Genomic DNA, 18,838 nt, shown 5'->3' with positions numbered 1-18,838 from the left:
CTGCTTTACATATCTGTGGGATCCGGTTTCCTCTTTTCCTCTACCACACTTATTTACTCAACCTGCAGCCTTCGACCCATCCCATTTCAGCTCCCACGGCTTCTCCTCACAATGCCAGGCACGAAAAGAAAGTTGTAGTAGGGCTTAACCATTTAGCTCAATATAATTTGGCTTAGTATTCTGGTCTGGGGAAAGATTGCTGGACTTCCTTGGGTTGAGTGTGAGGATCCTGGTGTCCTTGAAGCACCAGTGGAAGGAAAAGTCAACATCCCAAAAGTTACAGAGTCTCAGCTGACGGCTAAAAAACCTAACAACTCTGTTGGGTCCAGTAAATTATTTAGTACGTGCTGTCAGCTTGTATTTTGAAAAAAGATGAACTATGTCTCAGGTCTTCTGTCTGTCCTTTCTTTCTGAAAATAACATGAGTAACAGCTCAAAATTTGCCTGCATTGACACATGCACAGTCGGTCATGCTTGGTTAGCAACTCTGCACATTGTGTGTTCAATGTATGGCAGAAGGCACGTGAGAAGATTGTGTAGGGTTAAACGCTATACCGTAGTATATCTGTGCAGGGTGACACCAGTTGAGACTACATGGAAAACTGGAAGTCTCTTGCTTTTCCTGACTTATGGAAGTTAGGTTTTAAAACCAAAATAATTTTCTTGTGGTGTACTTCAGAGGGGAGGAGAATTGCTTTGGCTCAGTGCAATGAAACCAGGGTGGAGCAAAAGTGCTTTAGCAAACTCTGTTTTGCAAATCCTGATTAAAAACTGACTCGGTTGATAAAAGAGCTGGTGGTGTTGCCGTTCACTGAACGCAGACGTTTTGTGAGGGGATGTACCCGCTTACTCTAGCTGCCAGACTGTGATGAGAGGGGATGGAGGGGGGACTTCAGCTTGGGATTTCCAGTGAAAGGCAAGTGGACTTCCAAAGGTATGTGTGGAGTCTGGGAGCGTGACCAGTCAGAGGTGAGAGGTCCTTCCCCTTTTCCTCTTCCCCCCTTCACAACTGCTCCAGCTGTTTCCACCAGAGTGGTGCTGGAAGCCGCAGCTGCTTAACCTCGCTTCAGGGTTAGATCCTTAATGAACTTATGTTCAGTTGTTGTTCGGGGATGCTGACAATGTTTTCTTGGAGGATGGAACCAGCAAAATTCCAAAAAGTGTGAAATGACGGTGAGAAGCAGCGCTAGGGCATGTATACAGAGGGTTTGGCCGTAGCTCCCTCTAGTGCATGCGAGTGGGCAGAGGTATGTAAAACATCTTATTTAAAATATTAGTACAGTAATTGTGTGTAAATATATACTTCAGAGATCTTTAACAAAGCTTTTAATTATTACTCCTGTAGCTAGTGGACTAGCAGTACTCGAGCAAGCAAGGAAACTGTTACCTGCTCAGCTTCGCTCACAGGTAGCTATAAGATTTCACAGAGGATGATCTATCCTAACATTATTTGAGAGAGTTGTTATTCTGAATTTCAATTTTGAGTAATGCCAACACCTGTTTTGGGGGGCTTTAAATTTCTAAGTAGAAAGCCTTACTATTGTTTCATTTACATATATGCATTGGTGAGTCCTACAAGGCTTAAAAGGTTAGGACTCAGCCCGAAATTAAGACACCTGAGTGTTGGAGTCTGAGTATGGGTGTCTACATGCAAGCTAGAAGTATAAGTGCCCATTGTAGACTGTGAAGGTTATCAGCACAGTCAGATGAAGTCTGGAGAATAGTCTAGCTCACCCTTTAAAAGTCACGCAGGGCTAGGTTCAGTTGCCTAAACATGTCTCTAGTGACGTTTAAGATTGTCCTAAGATAACCTTGGATGTCTAGGTTATCCAAGACATTTTGACAAGCTTGGCAGATGCAATTCAGGACCTACAGACAAATCCGCATGCTTGTGAACTGGCAGCTGGACGACAGGCAGGAGACCTTAGCCCAAATGGTACTAAAAGCCTGGTGGGTAAATGACCTGAGCCTTCAGTGGGTGATCACACAAAGTGATCTCCAGGCTCCATTGGCTCTCTGACTAGGTTGCATCACCCCATCGACTGCGACAGGAGATTAGACACCAGCATTTCTGTGTCTTAATCTGTGTTCTTAGGCCCAGTGGGTGCTTCCTTAGTTCTTGGTTATTACAGGGCAATTACCAAATTCCAATGCCTTGCTCACATCACTTCAGTACAGAAGTGGCTTTATTTTCTGTAGCAATGAAAATGGGCCAAAGACTGACAGTATAAAAATAACATTACAGGGAATGCTGCTTAAAGATGTTATTTAGTGACGTTACTTTACTGGTTATATGACCTTTAAGAAGAAGGAAAAATTAAAAGGCAGATCCCTTAGAAAAATGAAACACTCATGGGCCACGTCTGAAAAGAAATATAAGATCAACAGGCTGGCTCATGCTAAGGCTTGTGATTATCAAGCACAGCTGTTTTAAATTATGCATCAGCGTTTGCACTAAATTAGGTGGCAGTTATGCAGATATTAATTATGAAATCTTTCAGTGGCCTTCGGTTTTGACAAAATCTGTAAAAATACAGTGAAGTGAAAATAAAAATAGTTATGTTACATTCGAGTGCCACAAACAAAAGAACAATTAAAATATTTGCCCCAGAATTAAAAAAGTAGTTAAGATAGCGTAAAATACAAACACGCCAAAAGTTTAGTGGGGATTTGAGACACCATGCGTGGCAGCTCCCTCAGGAGGGAGGGGAGCTGGGACATACAGCAACAGAGCACCTCTCCTTGCCAAGGTGCCCGCAAAGGCAGCCGCCACTCCCAGAGGAGGCAGATTCCCCTTAGACCGAAATGTCGTGTGGCACCTACTCACGCTATTTTCTTCTTCTGCATAAAGCAGAAGCGCCAGTTGCTCCCTCTTGCAAATATTCCCTGGTGTCCCCAAAAAGGGCTTCCTCTCCAGTCTACACATCTAACCCCGGGATGCCTTCTGGCAGGGCAGAGGGCTGTCGTCAGAGGAGTGACGAGGCTTTTTCTGTCTCATGTTCCCTTTCCTCCTTGTGGAAAAATGCTGAACTTGTAAACAGGGAGAAGAGTAGCAATATACTGAGAAAATGAATTGAAAAATCTGGAAGGTAGTAGGAAACGGCCTTTTTTGTTGGTTGAAAGCAAGCCTTTGAGAAGGAAGGTGGAAAGGGGAAACGAATGTTATTTACATCTTTAGTGCCAGTATACAACAACGTTACAAATAAGAGCCTATGCAAAATTCTTGTTAGTGATTTGAGAAGCTTTAATTGCAGTTTCTAAGGCAATGGGGGAACAGGTAGGAAAGCACTTATGCTGTGAATAATAAGTATCTAAGCAATTTTTGTCTTTTTTTTGACTGAAAGTTTTGGTCGAGAAATTCCATAGTCCCACGTTAAATAGTCCTATAGAAAGTTCTGTTCTAACAACAGAAAAGACGATTTGAATGAAAAATTCCAACAAAGGAGATAAAAGAATAGGTTCCTTTCTCAGACACATTATCAGAGGGGATGCTTGCAGGGAGCGAGCCCTGGGCAGAACAGTGTTCGACATCTAGTGAGCCCACGTATGGTGCCATGCTGCTCCACATGGAGGTACTGGCAAGCCTTGGCATCTGGGATGCAGGACTGGACACCTGACCTTGTATCTGCACCAGGCTGGAAAAATGAACCTAAACGATCCTTGATCATGAAGAGTCATTTCTCTAGAGAAGGTACTTGAATAGCAATAGCTTGTCACGATAGGAAAGGGAAACGTAAACGGCTTGCTGCCTCTTTCATGCTAGACACCCAAGAATTACAAGCCTCAATTCAATCAAGTTATCCTGTCTGAAGACACTGAGTTACATGTAAGTAGCTGTAATTTTCAGAAATAACAGTTTACAGACTCAAGAAGTGAGAGTATCCAGTCTTAAAGCCCACAACAAATCTTAAGCAGTGCCAAGAAAAGACCCTTTGAATTGCCATGAAACAACTGACGTTACAAAATACATGGCAAACTTTCTTTTCATAAACTGTAAGGCAGCAAAGAAGTAAAACCAAAAGATTACGCTGGAAAATTTAAAGGAACTCTATTTTAAGTCTCATGCAAACTTTAACCAAGTCTTTGTTTTACTTTTAGTAACATTTTTTTGGTCTCTTAAGATAGAGTGTTGTTTCTGTGTAGATGATGAAGACTTCTGGCAGTCTTGCATACAGAGTTTCAGATCACATGCTTATATACAAGAAGCCAGTGGGAAGAAATGGAAAAGCTCTGTTTTGGTTTTTTTTTAGAAATTCCCCCCTCACACACCCCCGCCCCTGTAGAGAAGGACTGAAACCTGATTTCCTCTGATAGCCTGCTAGATGGCAGTGTCACATAACATGAGCAGTAAGCAAAGGCAAACACGTATCTCTCTTATATAACAAAAAAATCAAGACATACTTCTCTTTCCTGTTACAGACTCTTTTAGCTTTCATATCATTGCAATTAAAAAAATGGATTTATGTTTGATCTGATAACTTCCTTTTGTGCTCTTGCTTTCAATTATTCAACCAATGATACTTTGACAAGTTGAGTAGGCATATATTTATTACTTAAAAATAGGAAGATTTTTCTGAGGTCAACTCATTTTGTAGGTATTTGGGGAAAAACGAGTTTGTTTCATTGTGCTTAGCATGTACACACAGTTCATGTGAGTCTGGTTTTTTCCATCATAAAATTTTAACAACACAGTGCAGAGCTCCAGATGTACTTGTCTGGGATTCTGTTCTTTGAAATAATTGCATCTGGACATCTCTAGCTGCTCCAACTATTTTCCCTTAAATTAAACAAATATCATATTTTTATCTTGGTGTATGTTTATTGCCCGTTTTATTACCAGAAATGCTAGTCTTTGGCTTTGAGTGTGCAGGAGGCTGCCCACGTAACCGCAGTGGGAACATCTATTTATTTATTTATTCGTTTGTTGTACCTGTCGTGATTTTCAGCTTGAGGCAGAGATTTGTTAACTTTGACTGACTTCATTTTTGGCACAATATTATCTGCAGTGACACACAATAGTATGTATGTCTGCTTATGTGAGAGTATTCAGATAAGAAAATTAAGGAAGCGGTAGGCAGTCAAAAGTGAGGAACATTAAGATTTCCTCAGAGAAGTTATAAGTATAGTGAGTTTTGTAAAACCGACACAAGTGTTATTAAGTGTGGTGTCTGGTGAGTAACCTTGATGAACGTAAATTTGGTACCTTTCTGTGTTTGACTTAAGTTCTGGATGTTGCAGTGGACCGTCTCTTGCTTGGAAGGGAGTCTGAACTGGAGCGCCAGGTTTTGGGAGAGGAGAGGTTTCAGAGCTGTGGTTACTGCTGGGGAACCTGCGGAAGTGCTAGCCGTGCTCTGCGTGCAGTGGCAGTGTTCGCCTAAAAGGGATGCCATGTGTCTAATGGAGCCTCATCTTGCATGAGTTGGGTATGCGTGACGTGTAAGAGGAAAATATAAAGCAGGTTTTGTTAAAAGAAAAAAAATGCTAAGTGAGGACATCTAAGAAAATGCAGGTTTGGAGAAGTAGCACCCCTACAAGAGGAATACGGGCACTTTTACAGGTAATGCACAACTTGTGCTTGGCCTTTCACTCCTTTGTGCTCTCAGTTCCTCTGCGTAAGCCTATTCTGGCAGTTTCTAAAATTGAAGAAGACAAGGAAAATGATCTGAGAGTAGGAAGTGAAAATCACAGATAACTGCAGTAGCTCAGACCTGCTGAAAGGTAAAATTGAGTGGCTATTCAAAACAGCACTGTACGAGTGCTCCTAAAATACTACAGCAGTGGTTTTCTCATTTCTATGTAGTCCATCTGCTGCCTGTGCTATTAGTTAAAAATAGATTTTGGTAGAATATATTAGAGTATGTTATGATCAATTTTTAGTACTGCATTATTTATTACTTTAAAGAAGAATAAATAAAGCCAGATTGCTTTCATTTTTAAAACAACTAGTTCTGTTTCTTCTGAGTGAGTAAATACCTATTAAGTTGAACTTAAATATTGTACATTATTACTTGAGTAAATACCTATTGAAGCTCATAAGCATGCTAAGGAGTTGGCAGCACAAGTGGCTTTGGATTCTCTTTCAGGACCTCGTGAATATTAAATGAGAAGAATGATGCTGTTGAACCCTTGAGCCCTTTGGGATCCCGTAGTTGCCTTGATCTTTCTTTAGATCATCATGAAGAGCTGGATTCAGGCAAGGTCTTTGTCAGCTTTATGACACCCTGATGGCCAACAACTGATGGAATGAAATGTGCTAGCAGATGTGTCCACTTCAGCATGGACATCTGACCCTCAGCCATTTCCAGAGACATATTATCAACATATGGGACAGGCACGCCGTGCAAACTGGGCATGCTCAGATTTAGGGAAGAAAAGAGAGGGTGGAGCAGGGTACCAGAATTACCATGTCAGGGGATGGGCTGTGAGAAAGCCAAGCAAACAGGACTTCCACCCCTCAGGAAACAAACACCTGATGCCCCCTGTATTAGTTACTGTATGGACAGCCAACCAAGGAGATCATTGTGGCCTAGACATCTTACCCTTTATATACAAATCAGAGGTCACCTTATTGATGAGCAAAGTGGACAAATGTATTGGGGATACATTGGATTAATGGAGAAGCAGTAAGATGAAAATCCTCCTTCACCCCTGAATTGAGGAGAGGTCCACAGTTAGTGAGAAAAACGAAGCACGTATATGTTAAATCATAATATGCTGGAAATGAGAATGAGATTTCTGGCCATCAAGAGGGGAGGAGTAGCAAAGGAAAGAAGCCGGCGACGCAAGGTGGAGCTCAGTGTGTTTATGAAGAGTGATGAAGTGATTGGCAGTGATAGCAGGGGTAACAAATGGATTTCAGCAGGTCTCTCCAACCCTACTAGTAGTTCCTTGAGGTTTTGTTTGGGGATACGTTTATTCGGGTTTTTTTTCTTTTCAGTGTTTGCAGATGACCCTGTAGAAAGCTGCTAGTTTGACACTAGTTTTACAGGGGTACAAACTGGTGACCATGAATTTTGAAAGTGGAAAGGGATAGATGAGTGAGGCAGGCCTGAGGTTAGATGATGGGTGCACGAATGTGCAAGTGTATACGGTAGAGACGAGGAAGAGCAGGTCTTGTGGCAGTGACAAGACCTGCAATGTAGTGCAGACAGTAGGCCAGGAAGGTACTTCCAGCGGGGGATTACAGCTAGTGCCAGGACCAGGAAAGGGGGCAGGACAACAGGTAGGTGGGAGAGATGTGGCGTCTGTACCCCAGCACCTTTCCACCCTGAGCGTTGGGCGCAGGCAGGCCGCTTTTAATGCAAGCGAGAGTTGGAGCCAGCTCAGCTGCTAGCCAGTGGAGGACAGGGGCAAATCCCATCCCTTGGGGGAGTGTCGGTGGGAGTCCTGGCGTGGGGGATTGGAAAGCTCAGTTCCGTGGAGGTGCTGTTGCTGAAGCCATGGAGAAATAGGAGGTGAAACAGTCCATGTGTAAGGCTATGTAAAAATTAAGTAAGACCAATCATAACTGGTATGATAGTGATTACTCTCAGTAAATGTCTGAATATTTACTCATCCTTTTCCACTTCTGATCAAAAAAAAAAACCCTGATTGATTTTGAAGAAAAAGAACAAGGCACATGCCACAAAAGAGCATTCTAAGAGAAAATGAAAAATAAAGAGATGGAGGCATTTCCCAGAGGCGTGGAGAAATATAAATAGTCTTGGGTTTCATGTCAAAGGGAAGAAATACTTGGTGGTAGTTTTATTTTTAGAAAGCAGGAGAAGTTATGAGACAGCCTGATACGAGCCGGCCGTCTGAAAATATCTGTCGTTTTTAATGTATACCCTAGATATATCTCACCAGTCTTCTACTCGTGTGAAAGACATGAAAATAGAAAATGTCACTGTGGTAGGATTCATCTGCCCTGACGCAGGTGTGTAGAAGTTAAATATCTTAGTGTGAACTGTTTGCCCCAGGTTCTTACATTTGGTGGAGGGGAAAAAATAAGTTGCCTGAATAGGCTAGGAAGATGTAAAATAGGGTGACCAGCTGAGGCACACTGAAATAATCTGAAATTAATCTTGTCTACAATAAACTCCTATTACTATATTGCTCTTAAAATGAAAAGCTGAGCAGTCTAAAATGTTTAGTACGTATGAGTTCATTTTTGGAGGGATAAGTGCTTCACAACGTGGAGGTCAAATACGATCTTAATCCCCCTCTTGAAATGTATTAACAATTATAGAGCAAAGTGTAATTTGGAGAAATAATTTCAAAACTTCTGAAAGAGAAACATCTCAGAGGTAGATACAAAGTCATGTTTTCCAGCTGATCCACCGTGACGGATCTTTAGTTGAACAAGAGTTCATGTACACTGAATTCATGCAGAATGGTAAATTTTCTGTACTCATCGTTGTATAATAAATCCGCATCTGGAAACAGAATTTAAGACGCAGGGAATAAAGAAGCTTCATGAGTTGTAGCTTCAAAACAGAAAATCTCAAGCCAAATGGTATTCTTGAAATCCGTAGTACCTAGTCATGATTCTAGGTAATTTCGTTGATTCTGTGAACAGTGTCAAGTAAAGAAGTGCACGTGGTAACCTGGGTGTCAGAAAAGAGTTCACAAGGGTGGAATTTCCATTTTAACTTAAAAGAGATTCTCAGTTTTACCTTTTAAGTCTTGAGACAATAACCGGTCGCAGCCACTTTTGCTGGGTCTGAGGAAATCCCAAGCTGATGTCGATTTGTCTGCTGCGTACCGTGGGTTGGTAGTTTGGTGAGAAGCTGAAACCGTTGGCAGTAACATCTCTCTTGGTTGTCATTCCCATGGACCACACTGCAGAACTGTATCACCCTTAGGAGCAACCCTGGCTGAATTTAGGGATGTTCTGTGTTGCACAGGGGGCTTAATGACCACTGTGGTCGTTCAGAGATCCTGAAGGTAAAGGTCTAGAAGAGCCATGCTCTAATAGAAAAGAGAGAAAGTCTTGGCATTTGGGAGCTGAAAATGCCACCTCTAAAGAGCTGGAAAATTTGGAAGAGCAAATGCTTCTTGGCGGTTAGAAAGTAGTTTGCAGAAATTTAGGTCCACTCTATCTATTTGTGGTTTCAGTGAGGCCTAGTAACTAACATTGGCCCAATTTTAGTGATTTTAGTCTAAAGGGTAGCCAGCTTTCTGGCACTTCAAACAGGTACCAAGCAAAAAGGGAATGGAGAGGGTACCCTATGTCTGTGATTGCCTCCAAAAAATGCCCTTTGCTGTTACTAAGTCTTCTGTGCATTACTACCCCAGACTGTGAGTGCCAGGCCATTCTGCTTCTGCTAGAAATAGTGTTCTTATTCGATCTTGTTCTGCAGCAGCAGAAGGTATGTTTTCTGGCATGTCTGTATCCATACCCGTGGATCTTACTCATACAGAGCATGAGAAAATGCTTTCCCGTGCTTGACCTGTAGACCTTTGTACACGGGACAATGCACACTCATTGTGTAGTCTTATTTTTCAGGTTTTTATGCTTATATATACACCATGGTAAAAGTGTCAATCATTATCTCAAGCTGCTGTGAAGTATAATGATTTATCACTGCAAATATGACGAGTCATACATACATACATTTGAGATGTAATTCTTCAAACAGTAGCAAACGTGAAGGTTGTTGGACCTATTTACAAGTAGGGAGGGAGTGCAGACTCTGTAGTAGGTGTTTGCAGCGATGTTCCTTGGTCGGTATATTCTGTACAGCTTCTCCTTTTTCAGCACGCAAGCGATGGAGCAATTAGCAGCGATGGAGACTTAGATAGCCTCTGTCTTCCATCACAGTTTATTACTTCGTTTGTAGATTAAACAGAAGAGGTTCACAGTGTGTTTTCCATGTAAAGTAGTTTAGCATTTTATGTTTCTCTGTCAGACACAGTGAAGAAAACAGTTGCAGAAGCCGATACATGTGTATGTAGCTATGGCAGAGTTGTGATATCTTTTGAGAAATAGGGTGTGAACATATAATTAAAGACTACAGGATACGTTTTACAGTTTGTGACTAAGGTTAAAAAAAAAAAGTAGCTCCTCACTTCTGCGTCTCCGCGCTGGAGAAGCTTGTTCTGAAGAAGAGACTTGAGGTTTTTTCCCTAGGAGGACTCCTACGTGTACTAGAAATAGCCGGGGTGCAACATGCCCTAGTTACATCCCCTGCACAAGCAGCGGCACGGCGAGGACGATGTGGTGGGAGCAAGCCGGCTCCGGAGCCACTGGCAGCGGGGAGAGCTCCAGCTGCTCCTCCTGTACCCCCAGCCGCGTAAACAGGACGTGCTCGCGCACAAAAGGAAAGTGTTTACATTGTCTTCGCTGTTTCCTGAGTTTCGAGAGGAGGGGAGAAATGGCAAGAATAGGGACGGGGCGGTGGAAGTCCTTACCTGGGCTCTGCTACGCACCAGAGCGGAGCGGAGACGGGGTCCCTGCTCTTTTCACGCTGCCCAGGGCCCCTCTGTCCTGCCTGGCATGCGGCAGGGTGAGATGCACTTGGGTTAATCAAAGCACCAGGGATAGTCCTACCCTTTTCCCGAGATACAGCCTGAGATTAGGCCTTCTGCCTCCTCTGTCGCACATTTTGGAGGAATTAGGAGCATCAGTCTTGTGGGGCTGTTTGACCTTTTAGGACATCTCGGCATAAGGGGCAACGATCTGTCTCCCTGTACAGGGAGAAAAAAGCTATAGGAAAATGCAAGTTTATCCCCTCAAAAGTTGGCAGACGATGTAGGCAGCTGCAGTGTCTGAAATTCTTTTTTTTTTACACTGAGTAGATTTCAGGTTGTGTCCCATTAAATCAGGCCTTAGAATCCTTTAAATACACTTGTGTGATTATGGCTAACCCAGTATAGCTAAAGCTGCTTTATTAATTACATTGACATGTGGGTTGTAACATGCTAAAAATATCAGTGCTGATAATCTTGGTCACTTCTTATATTCGGCACGGCTACGTTCTTTGTACATACTGTCAAATCACCGTGCTGTAGATTGGACCAGGGCTATCACAGGCAGGGCTTTATTATTCCAGCAAAGTTATTTCTTTGTTATTTCAATAGGAAACAGAAGAGGGGCGATAAGCTAACAAACTCACAATGGGTGGAAGTTCATTAAAAATATATGTCCTTGGTGTATGTATGATGTATTTAGATGTTAAGCCCTTTGGAGCAGCAGGTGTTTGTACAGTGTCATTACAACGGGGCCTCGCGTGTGGCCAGATTTTCAGTGCTGATGGTAATCAAAGATGACTTTTTGGCAAGCCAGCAAGTTAGGTGGGGTTGGAGAGCTGGTAGTTGTGTACGGAGAGCAAATAGCGATGGAGACGGTCCCTTGCCTCCCAGAGCAACGGGAGTTGTCGCTCCTGCTGTGTCGGTTGGATGGCAAGCTCAAGCAGAAGGGACAAGTTGTTGGTGCTGTAGGAATTGGGATTCAGAGGTTTTGCATATCCTGCCTCTCTCCGGAACCAGGCTCTTCCCCCCCTCCTCCGGGAGAAAGGAGGGCGACTCTCAGGTGTGACAGCATTTACGTCGCTCCTGCAAATGCTTCATCTCATTGGCAATATTTTTGTTGAGCTGAGGTCCCTAGGCAGTTGTCTGTAGTAGTGAGGAGTCTTGATGGCATGCCACGCCATCCTGTACCACAAAGTCTGGTTTCAGAGCAGGCGGCACGCAGTGGCTGCCGGTGTGTTAAAATGTGACCGGGCAAGGGGCCAGAAGAAGAGCTTTCCATGCAGAGGCGAATGTGTTTCTTTTCGGCAATCTGTATGTCAGAGGTAGTATGTTGCTGAAATTATTTTCAAAACACCTTTTTTTTTTTCCCTTTTAAAATAAATATTGCATTAAGCGGTGGTCTAGCTTTGTAATACACAAGTAGGTCAAAGTGCTGTCATGACTTGTCTTGCATACCACCTACAAATACAGCTTAAAAATATGTCGAGTGCCAGATTAAACAGGAAGAGCAGGCGATGCACTCTGGTTCCTTGACTTGTGCTTAAGTCTGGAGCACAGATTAGCAATGACGTGATAAAACATCCCACCCCTGGCATTTGACATCACTTTCACTGACAGGCAGGTGATGGAAATCTGGACCGTTTTCCAATACTGTGAGCAGGTTGAGTCAGTTGCTGGGCACATTGTGCATTTAACCTTTGCAGTATTGGAAGCATGAGAGTTTGTGTCTGTAAAATGGTTGCTTCACCCTCAGTTTGAGACGTTGTGGAGGTAAAGCAGCAAGGTTAGTGACTAGCTGGGCGCACGGAGGTACCGTTACGATCATCCCCCTGGATCTCCTGACATGAGGAAGCGTGAAAACCTCTCAAGTTTGCTGACCTGCAGATAATTTTTTTAGGAAATAAGCAGCTGCTAAAAGTGCATTGAAAAGACACTTTAGCTTGTTGAAAACACGCAGCCCGGTACCTTTTTTTGCTCGTTAGTGGCGAGGGGACCTGCCTCCACCGTTTCCCCTGGTCATTCCTGACTTCGTGGGAGCAGGGTGGGAGCTGGAGAATCGCACCAGGCACCGATGCACTTGTGAGCCTCCTCGGGAGGCCAGGGCTGCTTCCCCCTCTGCTGACAGCCAGGGCGCCGAGGGGGTGCACCCTACCTACGGCCAGGCCCACCCTTTGTGGCTTCGGCACGGTCACCAGTATTTTGACGCATAAAGTATCCCCTCTGCGTGTTCTCACGCGCGTGAGGACGTGTGCGCGGGAAGAGGACGACCAGGTTTGTGAAACGCAAACGCCTCCCAGGCAGCGTGAGGATTCGGGATGCTGTCCCGTACGGGATGCTGTCCCGTACGAGCTGCGCCCGAGCTTAGTTAGTCCAGTGCCAGCCGTCTCCCCGCGTCACCTAAAAGCGCGGTCACGCTTTCCTTTCTCTTAACAGATAATCCTGAAATAGCCGGCAGGAGCGGAACGGAGTGTCACGAAGCCTCCCTGCGGACGGCCAAGCACGGCTACTGTACATACTACCCCGTCTCCTCCTCTCTAGAGTTGCCACAAACTGCATGCTAAGTCAAGAATTTGTTCTTACGGACAAATCACAAACTCGAAAAAGCTAGTGCTGCTATGTCATATATGAATATTAAATATGGTATGCTTACTATACTCCAACCTAAAATAGTTAACTACCTGATACCAGCTGTGATGTTTCAAGACATAAAGGGTAACATTTAGTTTTAAAGATTTTCTAAGCATAGTTTAATTCTTGCAAATATTGTCTTTTCTCCATAACTATACCTAACGGAAATGGTCCAGTTAAGTTAGTCTCGTGAGATTCAGTGTTTATGAATCTTTCGAGCTCAGCAATAATTAAGTTGTATTGGCTAAAAACTTATCCCAGTTGCAGGTTTAATTTTCACCCGAACTATGATTGGGGTTTTTCTTCTCGGTTAAAAAAATTCTTGGTTTTGCTCCCCTAGCGAGTTGATTCCAAGACAGAGGAAGTGAAACGCAGCCCAGTGTCCTGCACATCACCCTGCCAACCTGAATATTTTTAGCCAGAAGTCCAAAGTAAAGCACAAGTTCTTTAGATGCACATGGTTGGTGTTTGACTTGTATGGAGAAGTTGCATTTGAATCATAGCAGAATAGCAGAAGAAAATTTAAAAAATTTTGCACAGTGTGAACTTCATACCCCTTTCAATCCCCAAAAGAACAAAGTCTTGAGAATATTATTTTACAAGTATATTTATAATGTTTTTAAAAGAGACTTTGCAGAAGTGCCTAAATTTTGTCACATCAGACTTGATGAAAGTGAGCCTGATGCCAACAGTCAAATCTCACCGGAAGCGAATAATCTTTCAAACTCATAGTCAGGTTACCAAAAAGATCCAAGCTGTTAAGAAGTAACTTCTAAAAGTGTAAAAATCAAACAAAAAAAAGACCAAACTAACAAAAGAAAAGGCGAAAAAGAAGGCTGTAGATGAAGAGATTTGTATGATACTCTAATTTAATTAAAATTCAGTTGAGTCACTGAAACTTCATAGGTGACTTTAATCTAGACTATTAACTGAACACTAAGAATGTAGAATGAGATTCAGTTTAATAAATCATTACTGTATTTGCATTTTTTTTAATTGGATTATACGATTGTAACCAGATTAGAGTGGAGAAAAAAATAGTTCTTTTAATTGTTTTTCTTTAAAAACATATTTTATGTCACAAAAGTATGAAGATATCTTTAATACAATTATATACATATTATATATACATACATACATATATATGGATGAAGCAGATTTTAATGTTGTTTACTTTTTTAAATACTTTGTTGATTTACAAGGTAATTATATATGTATAATTAAAATTTCATTTGTTTGATTTGAGATTTGTTTCAAGCACTATTGTACCAAATATTTCATATTTCACATTTTATATGTTGCACATATATCACATAAATGACATAGTTTTTAAATTATTGTTTAAAAAAACAAGACAGCTGTTATAAGTGGATATTATGTATAATTGTTTGCAGCATAAGTTTTCTATGTGGACATTATTAGTGATTGCAGTATTTTAACTTAACCTCTTCAGATTGATTGTAAACTATTTTAAACTTTGGCAGCACTGCCTGTTCTGAACGACTGAAGGCACTAACCATATAAATATTTGTCTAGGAATTTATTTTCCGGGCTAAATCTTGTTTGTCCGATGTCTAATTACTATCTATTTATATATAAAGCTGGAGATTTGATCATCCGAAAGAAAAAAATAATCATGATTCGATTGTAAAATTAACATAGTGCTTGTAACGTTGCGTTAGTTTTAATTTGTGGAAAAATAATGTATCTTAACTTGTTACTTTAGCAGTTAAGGTATCACCAATATATACTATTAAAACACTAATATTTGTAGACTTTCTCAGTCATTATAACTAGGTAGTTGACACTGCAACTTGCCTATATCTGTCAAAGTTGTTTTTATTTTTTTATAATAGTTAATTTAGGCATTTGGGTAGCTTATTGTATAATACTAAATGGTAAATTATCCATGTTGTTTAAATATTTTATGTAGATAACTCTTCAAGACATTGTTTTGTGTGAACTTTTTATGTTTCGAAATAACTGTTAATCTATGTTTTTTACAATTAATCCAATACTACTATTTTTTGCCCATGGATGACGAAGCTTCAGATACATCAGGTCTTTCATCCAGACAAACTGACAGACAAAAAGAGAAAATGTATTTTTAATAAGAGATCCACTTTCCGACTTTATGACTTTGTAATATTCCTGAAAACTGTACAAGTACAAACCTATGCTAACAGTAAGGAGGCAATTACAGAGATGTGCAAATACGTGTACAACAGATTCTGCATTTTATTTATTTATAAAGTAATTTTATAGACTATTTCAAAATTTGGGAAGATCTAAAACTATTTTTCTGTATAAATATTATTTGCCAAAACTTTGTTTATATTTAAAAAAAAAAAAGTCTAATGAAAATGATTAAATTTTAAATGCTTTGTTTAATTAAAAAAAAAACCCAACAAATAAAACCCCCTAAAAGAACCATGAGATGGGCCAACACAGAGACAGTGAATACTGTAGCTGGGACACAGTTTCAAGTTACTTGAGGTGTCTCAGTGCTTATTTTCTTCAAAGGATACAGCACCTCACCAAAATACCTTTTTGTTTGCCTCTCTCATCCAGTATAATTGACGACGCGTACGATGAATATTTCAGTAACAGTTAAAAGAAACCCCTCCATTCACTCTTTTTCAGCATATAACTACTAGTGGTCTGTTAAATAGCCATTCTATTTCTGTTGTGACGTTAAATTCATTCACCCAATGTACAACCACTGAAATAAAAAGAAGCATTTTAAAATGAGAGCGGAGTCGGGGCGATCCTTTCTTGTGGCGCGGCTCTGGGAAGAGGGGCCTGGGGTAACAAAAATAGTCAAAAGAAAGTGGAGGAGTCTTGAAAATTTTTTTATTTTATTCTATTCTATTCTATTTTTTTCCTTAATTGCATGTTCAAGTAACAAATCCTTCAGTGCAATCCCCTGGTTCGGGACACACACAGATGCTATATGAGGAAGCACGTACTCTTTTCCCGCTGGAGACGGTGTGCGGAGGAGGCCACGGTGCAGGGCTTTAGCCCCAAACGCTCATTTCGTGCCCCTTCTGCCCGCCCGTGCTGCGGGGGTGCGGGCAGGCAGTGGTTATCTCAGCGGTGTGGCTCGCAGGTGCCTAACCGTTGGGGGATTTTTTCGCCGGCGCATCCTCTGCGTCCTCCTTTCTTGCCTACCTCTCGGAGAGTATTACACCAACAAATAATCCCCGCTACCTGCCAGCTCCTCTGGGGAGGGCAGCGTCGCAGAGGAGCTGCGTGCCCGGGGGCAGAGATGGCACGGCAAGCTAGTGACAGAGGAGGGATTAAAACCTCAGGCTTGCAGCTCCGTGGTTTCTTCACACGATCTTCTCTGATCTATTTTTTTTAAATGTTTTAAAGAAAGGAAATACAATTCCTGCAGAATCAAGAAGAGTTTGTGTCGTAGGGTTGTATAATCAGCACGGGGCTGGTTTGAAAGGAGCCCAAGGTCACAAGCGATGTGGAAAACCACCAGGTCAACCAGTCAATTTGGATGTATCGCAAAGGTACTGAGCCAGAAGCCTGCTGAGAAGGAGTGTGTGGGGTGGAGAGGAGATACGGGGATGACTTGCAGGGACAGGGGGGACTGCAGCGTTAGAGGGCTGCAAGGGCGCTGCAGAGCAGAAGCAGCAAACGATTCAAATGCAACTCCTGATGATTCTGGAGCGGAAACCCTGTCTGTTCACGCTTTCTGATGTTAAACCCCACCCTGGACAGTTGTCAGCTGCCGAGAAGGGTCAGGACATGTCGATTTTCTTGTCTAAAAGCTTTGTTTCTTGTCAACTTTGGCACTTCTTTGGCAGTGGAGAAGCGCTCGTGGGAGCCGTGAGCTTTCGGGAGCCGCACCAAACCGGCAATCTTTGTACGCCTCTGTGTGCGGAGCGTACCCCCTTCAGATAACGTCAGTGTTTCCAAAATGAAGCAAGATACTTCCAGAGAAGAGGCTTTAGAAACCTTTGGTATTCCCCCTGCTACGCAGGTCCTCAAAGACGGTGGCCGCAGCTTCGGTGCCAAAGGCTGCTCCCCTGCAGGGAGCAGTCCCTCGCCCCAGGCCAGGCGCTGCAGCAGCACCGCGTTGCTCAACGTCAGCCTTCTCTAGAGCAGACCGGCCAGGTCCATACTCGCAGCGTTTGGCCGTGTATCATCTCCTCTAGCCCCACACGGTGTAGCCATGACCGTAAGGCACAATTATTATTTTCAGCATGTTTTGCTTGGGTTTTAGTTCAAAAGTCTGAAGTAATCTGGGGGCTGGGGTTTTTTTGCAGCCCACTGGAATTAATAGCATGAAACAAAAGGGGATGTGACATTTGAGGGATCAGAGCCTGCTGGGATAGCTTTGCATGTTTGTATACAGCAAAGGAAGCCAAAACTGGTTCAGCCTTGTCCGCGCTGCATTTTGGGAGTGTCTGCTGAGCAAGTTACCAAAACAGCAGCTGGGTTTTGTCTCGGGAAGAGTTGTTTCACTCCAGAAGAAAGCCTAGGAACAACCCGACATTTCTGTTCTGTGGGTGATGATGGAAAAAAGGACTTGTGGGCAAGGCTGCTTGACAGTGTGGGCATTGAGTCTTCTGCTAGTGCCATTATTGCACGAATTCATGGGACCCAAAAAAATGCCTTGCCTGGAATTGCTGAAAACCTTCTTTGGCATCTGATCATATGCATAACGTGCTCTTTATGCCTGCAATCATTTCGCTAGCCAAGCCTTTTGTCGAGTAACCTGCCTTTTTAATGTCATATAATTGGCAGTTCTGGGGGCTTTTGGCATGGGTCAAGATGATTTTTATTGCTGGAGCGGGTGGGTGTGTGAGGGCAATACCATCTCAGCTGTTGCATTAAAGCAGTTACTATTGCTGTGTGTAATGTATTCGAGCAAATAGTGATAGGTATAGAATACACAGTTAGGTTATCTGTGAATGAATAAATTACAGAAATGTCTTCTAAATTCTTACTCTTCTAATTCTGTAATTAAACCATAGAAATTGTAGAAAATAAATTACACGTTTCATTACATGAAGATACCTTCTGCTGTAGCAGGGGAAGAAAACACTAAGAAATGTGAAAGGAAGATATTGGTGTGAGCTGCTTATGCAATGTTGTGTTGCAGTTGCATTATTTCCACCAAAGCTTCTTACAGAGTGAGGAAAATACACTTGGCTTTATGATTTAGGAAAATCACTACAGGAAAGACGCCCTGCTCCTCTCATCTTCAAAGAGCTGGATTTGGATACTGCTTCTAAGGAAAACAAATTCTGGTGAGTGTCCTCCTTAGTCTAATTGTCACAAAACAGTCAGGGTGTAGCCTGCGTGGTGGGTGGTTCCTCAGAGGGTCACCAGACCAAATAGATGCCGGGATGTGGTGGTGGCCACAATGGTGTGAGGTTCACCTTGTAGGAACGGCCCCCAGGGATGGTCACGCAGGTGACCTGAGCTGTGTTTACATTTGCCGCGAATGCCCCTCCTTTTCACGGAGGGGTAGAGGGAGGAAATGCTTTTATTTCCTTGTTTTACGGTCGTAGTCACCACACTGAACGCCAGCGGAGCACGTCCAGAGATGCTAAAGTTGGGAGCTGACAGCACAGCTCAGGACTGCGAGCAAGCGAGTTTTTCCACACTTGGGAAGCTGTTAGGGTGGGATCCAGCGTTCTCTCTGTAGCTGTCAGGTATCATTTCAGACCCTGCAGGGTACCCGCTTGGCCTAAAGCTGCTGCTGTGGAGGAGCACAGGTCTGGATGGGTATCTTAAG

The 18,838-nt window shown here is 42.6% G+C and overlaps 1 protein-coding gene across 8 annotated transcripts in view; it reads left to right on the top strand.

The window, feature by feature from the left end:
- The window catches only part of MBNL2 (muscleblind-like splicing regulator 2), a 73,062-nt gene extending 57,231 nt beyond the window's left edge, over nucleotides 1–15,831 (top strand). For all 8 annotated transcript variants that reach the window (XM_009584066.1, XM_009584065.1, XM_009584064.1 and 5 more), the window contains one exon: nucleotides 12,886–15,831. In XM_009584066.1, coding sequence (XP_009582361.1) covers nucleotides 12,886–12,900 — 15 coding nt within the window. In that variant the 3' untranslated portion in view covers nucleotides 12,901–15,831. The remainder of the gene's footprint in view (nucleotides 1–12,885) is intronic.
- Nucleotides 15,832–18,838: the final 3,007 nt, after the last annotated feature.

Source organism: Fulmarus glacialis, unplaced genomic scaffold (genome assembly GCF_000690835.1).
Source record: "Fulmarus glacialis isolate BGI_N327 unplaced genomic scaffold, ASM69083v1 scaffold6128, whole genome shotgun sequence".
NCBI classification, from domain to species: Eukaryota; Metazoa; Chordata; class Aves; order Procellariiformes; family Procellariidae; genus Fulmarus; species Fulmarus glacialis.
Note: the sequence above shows the minus strand (reverse complement) of the source record. Positions and strands in the feature narration are given on the sequence as shown.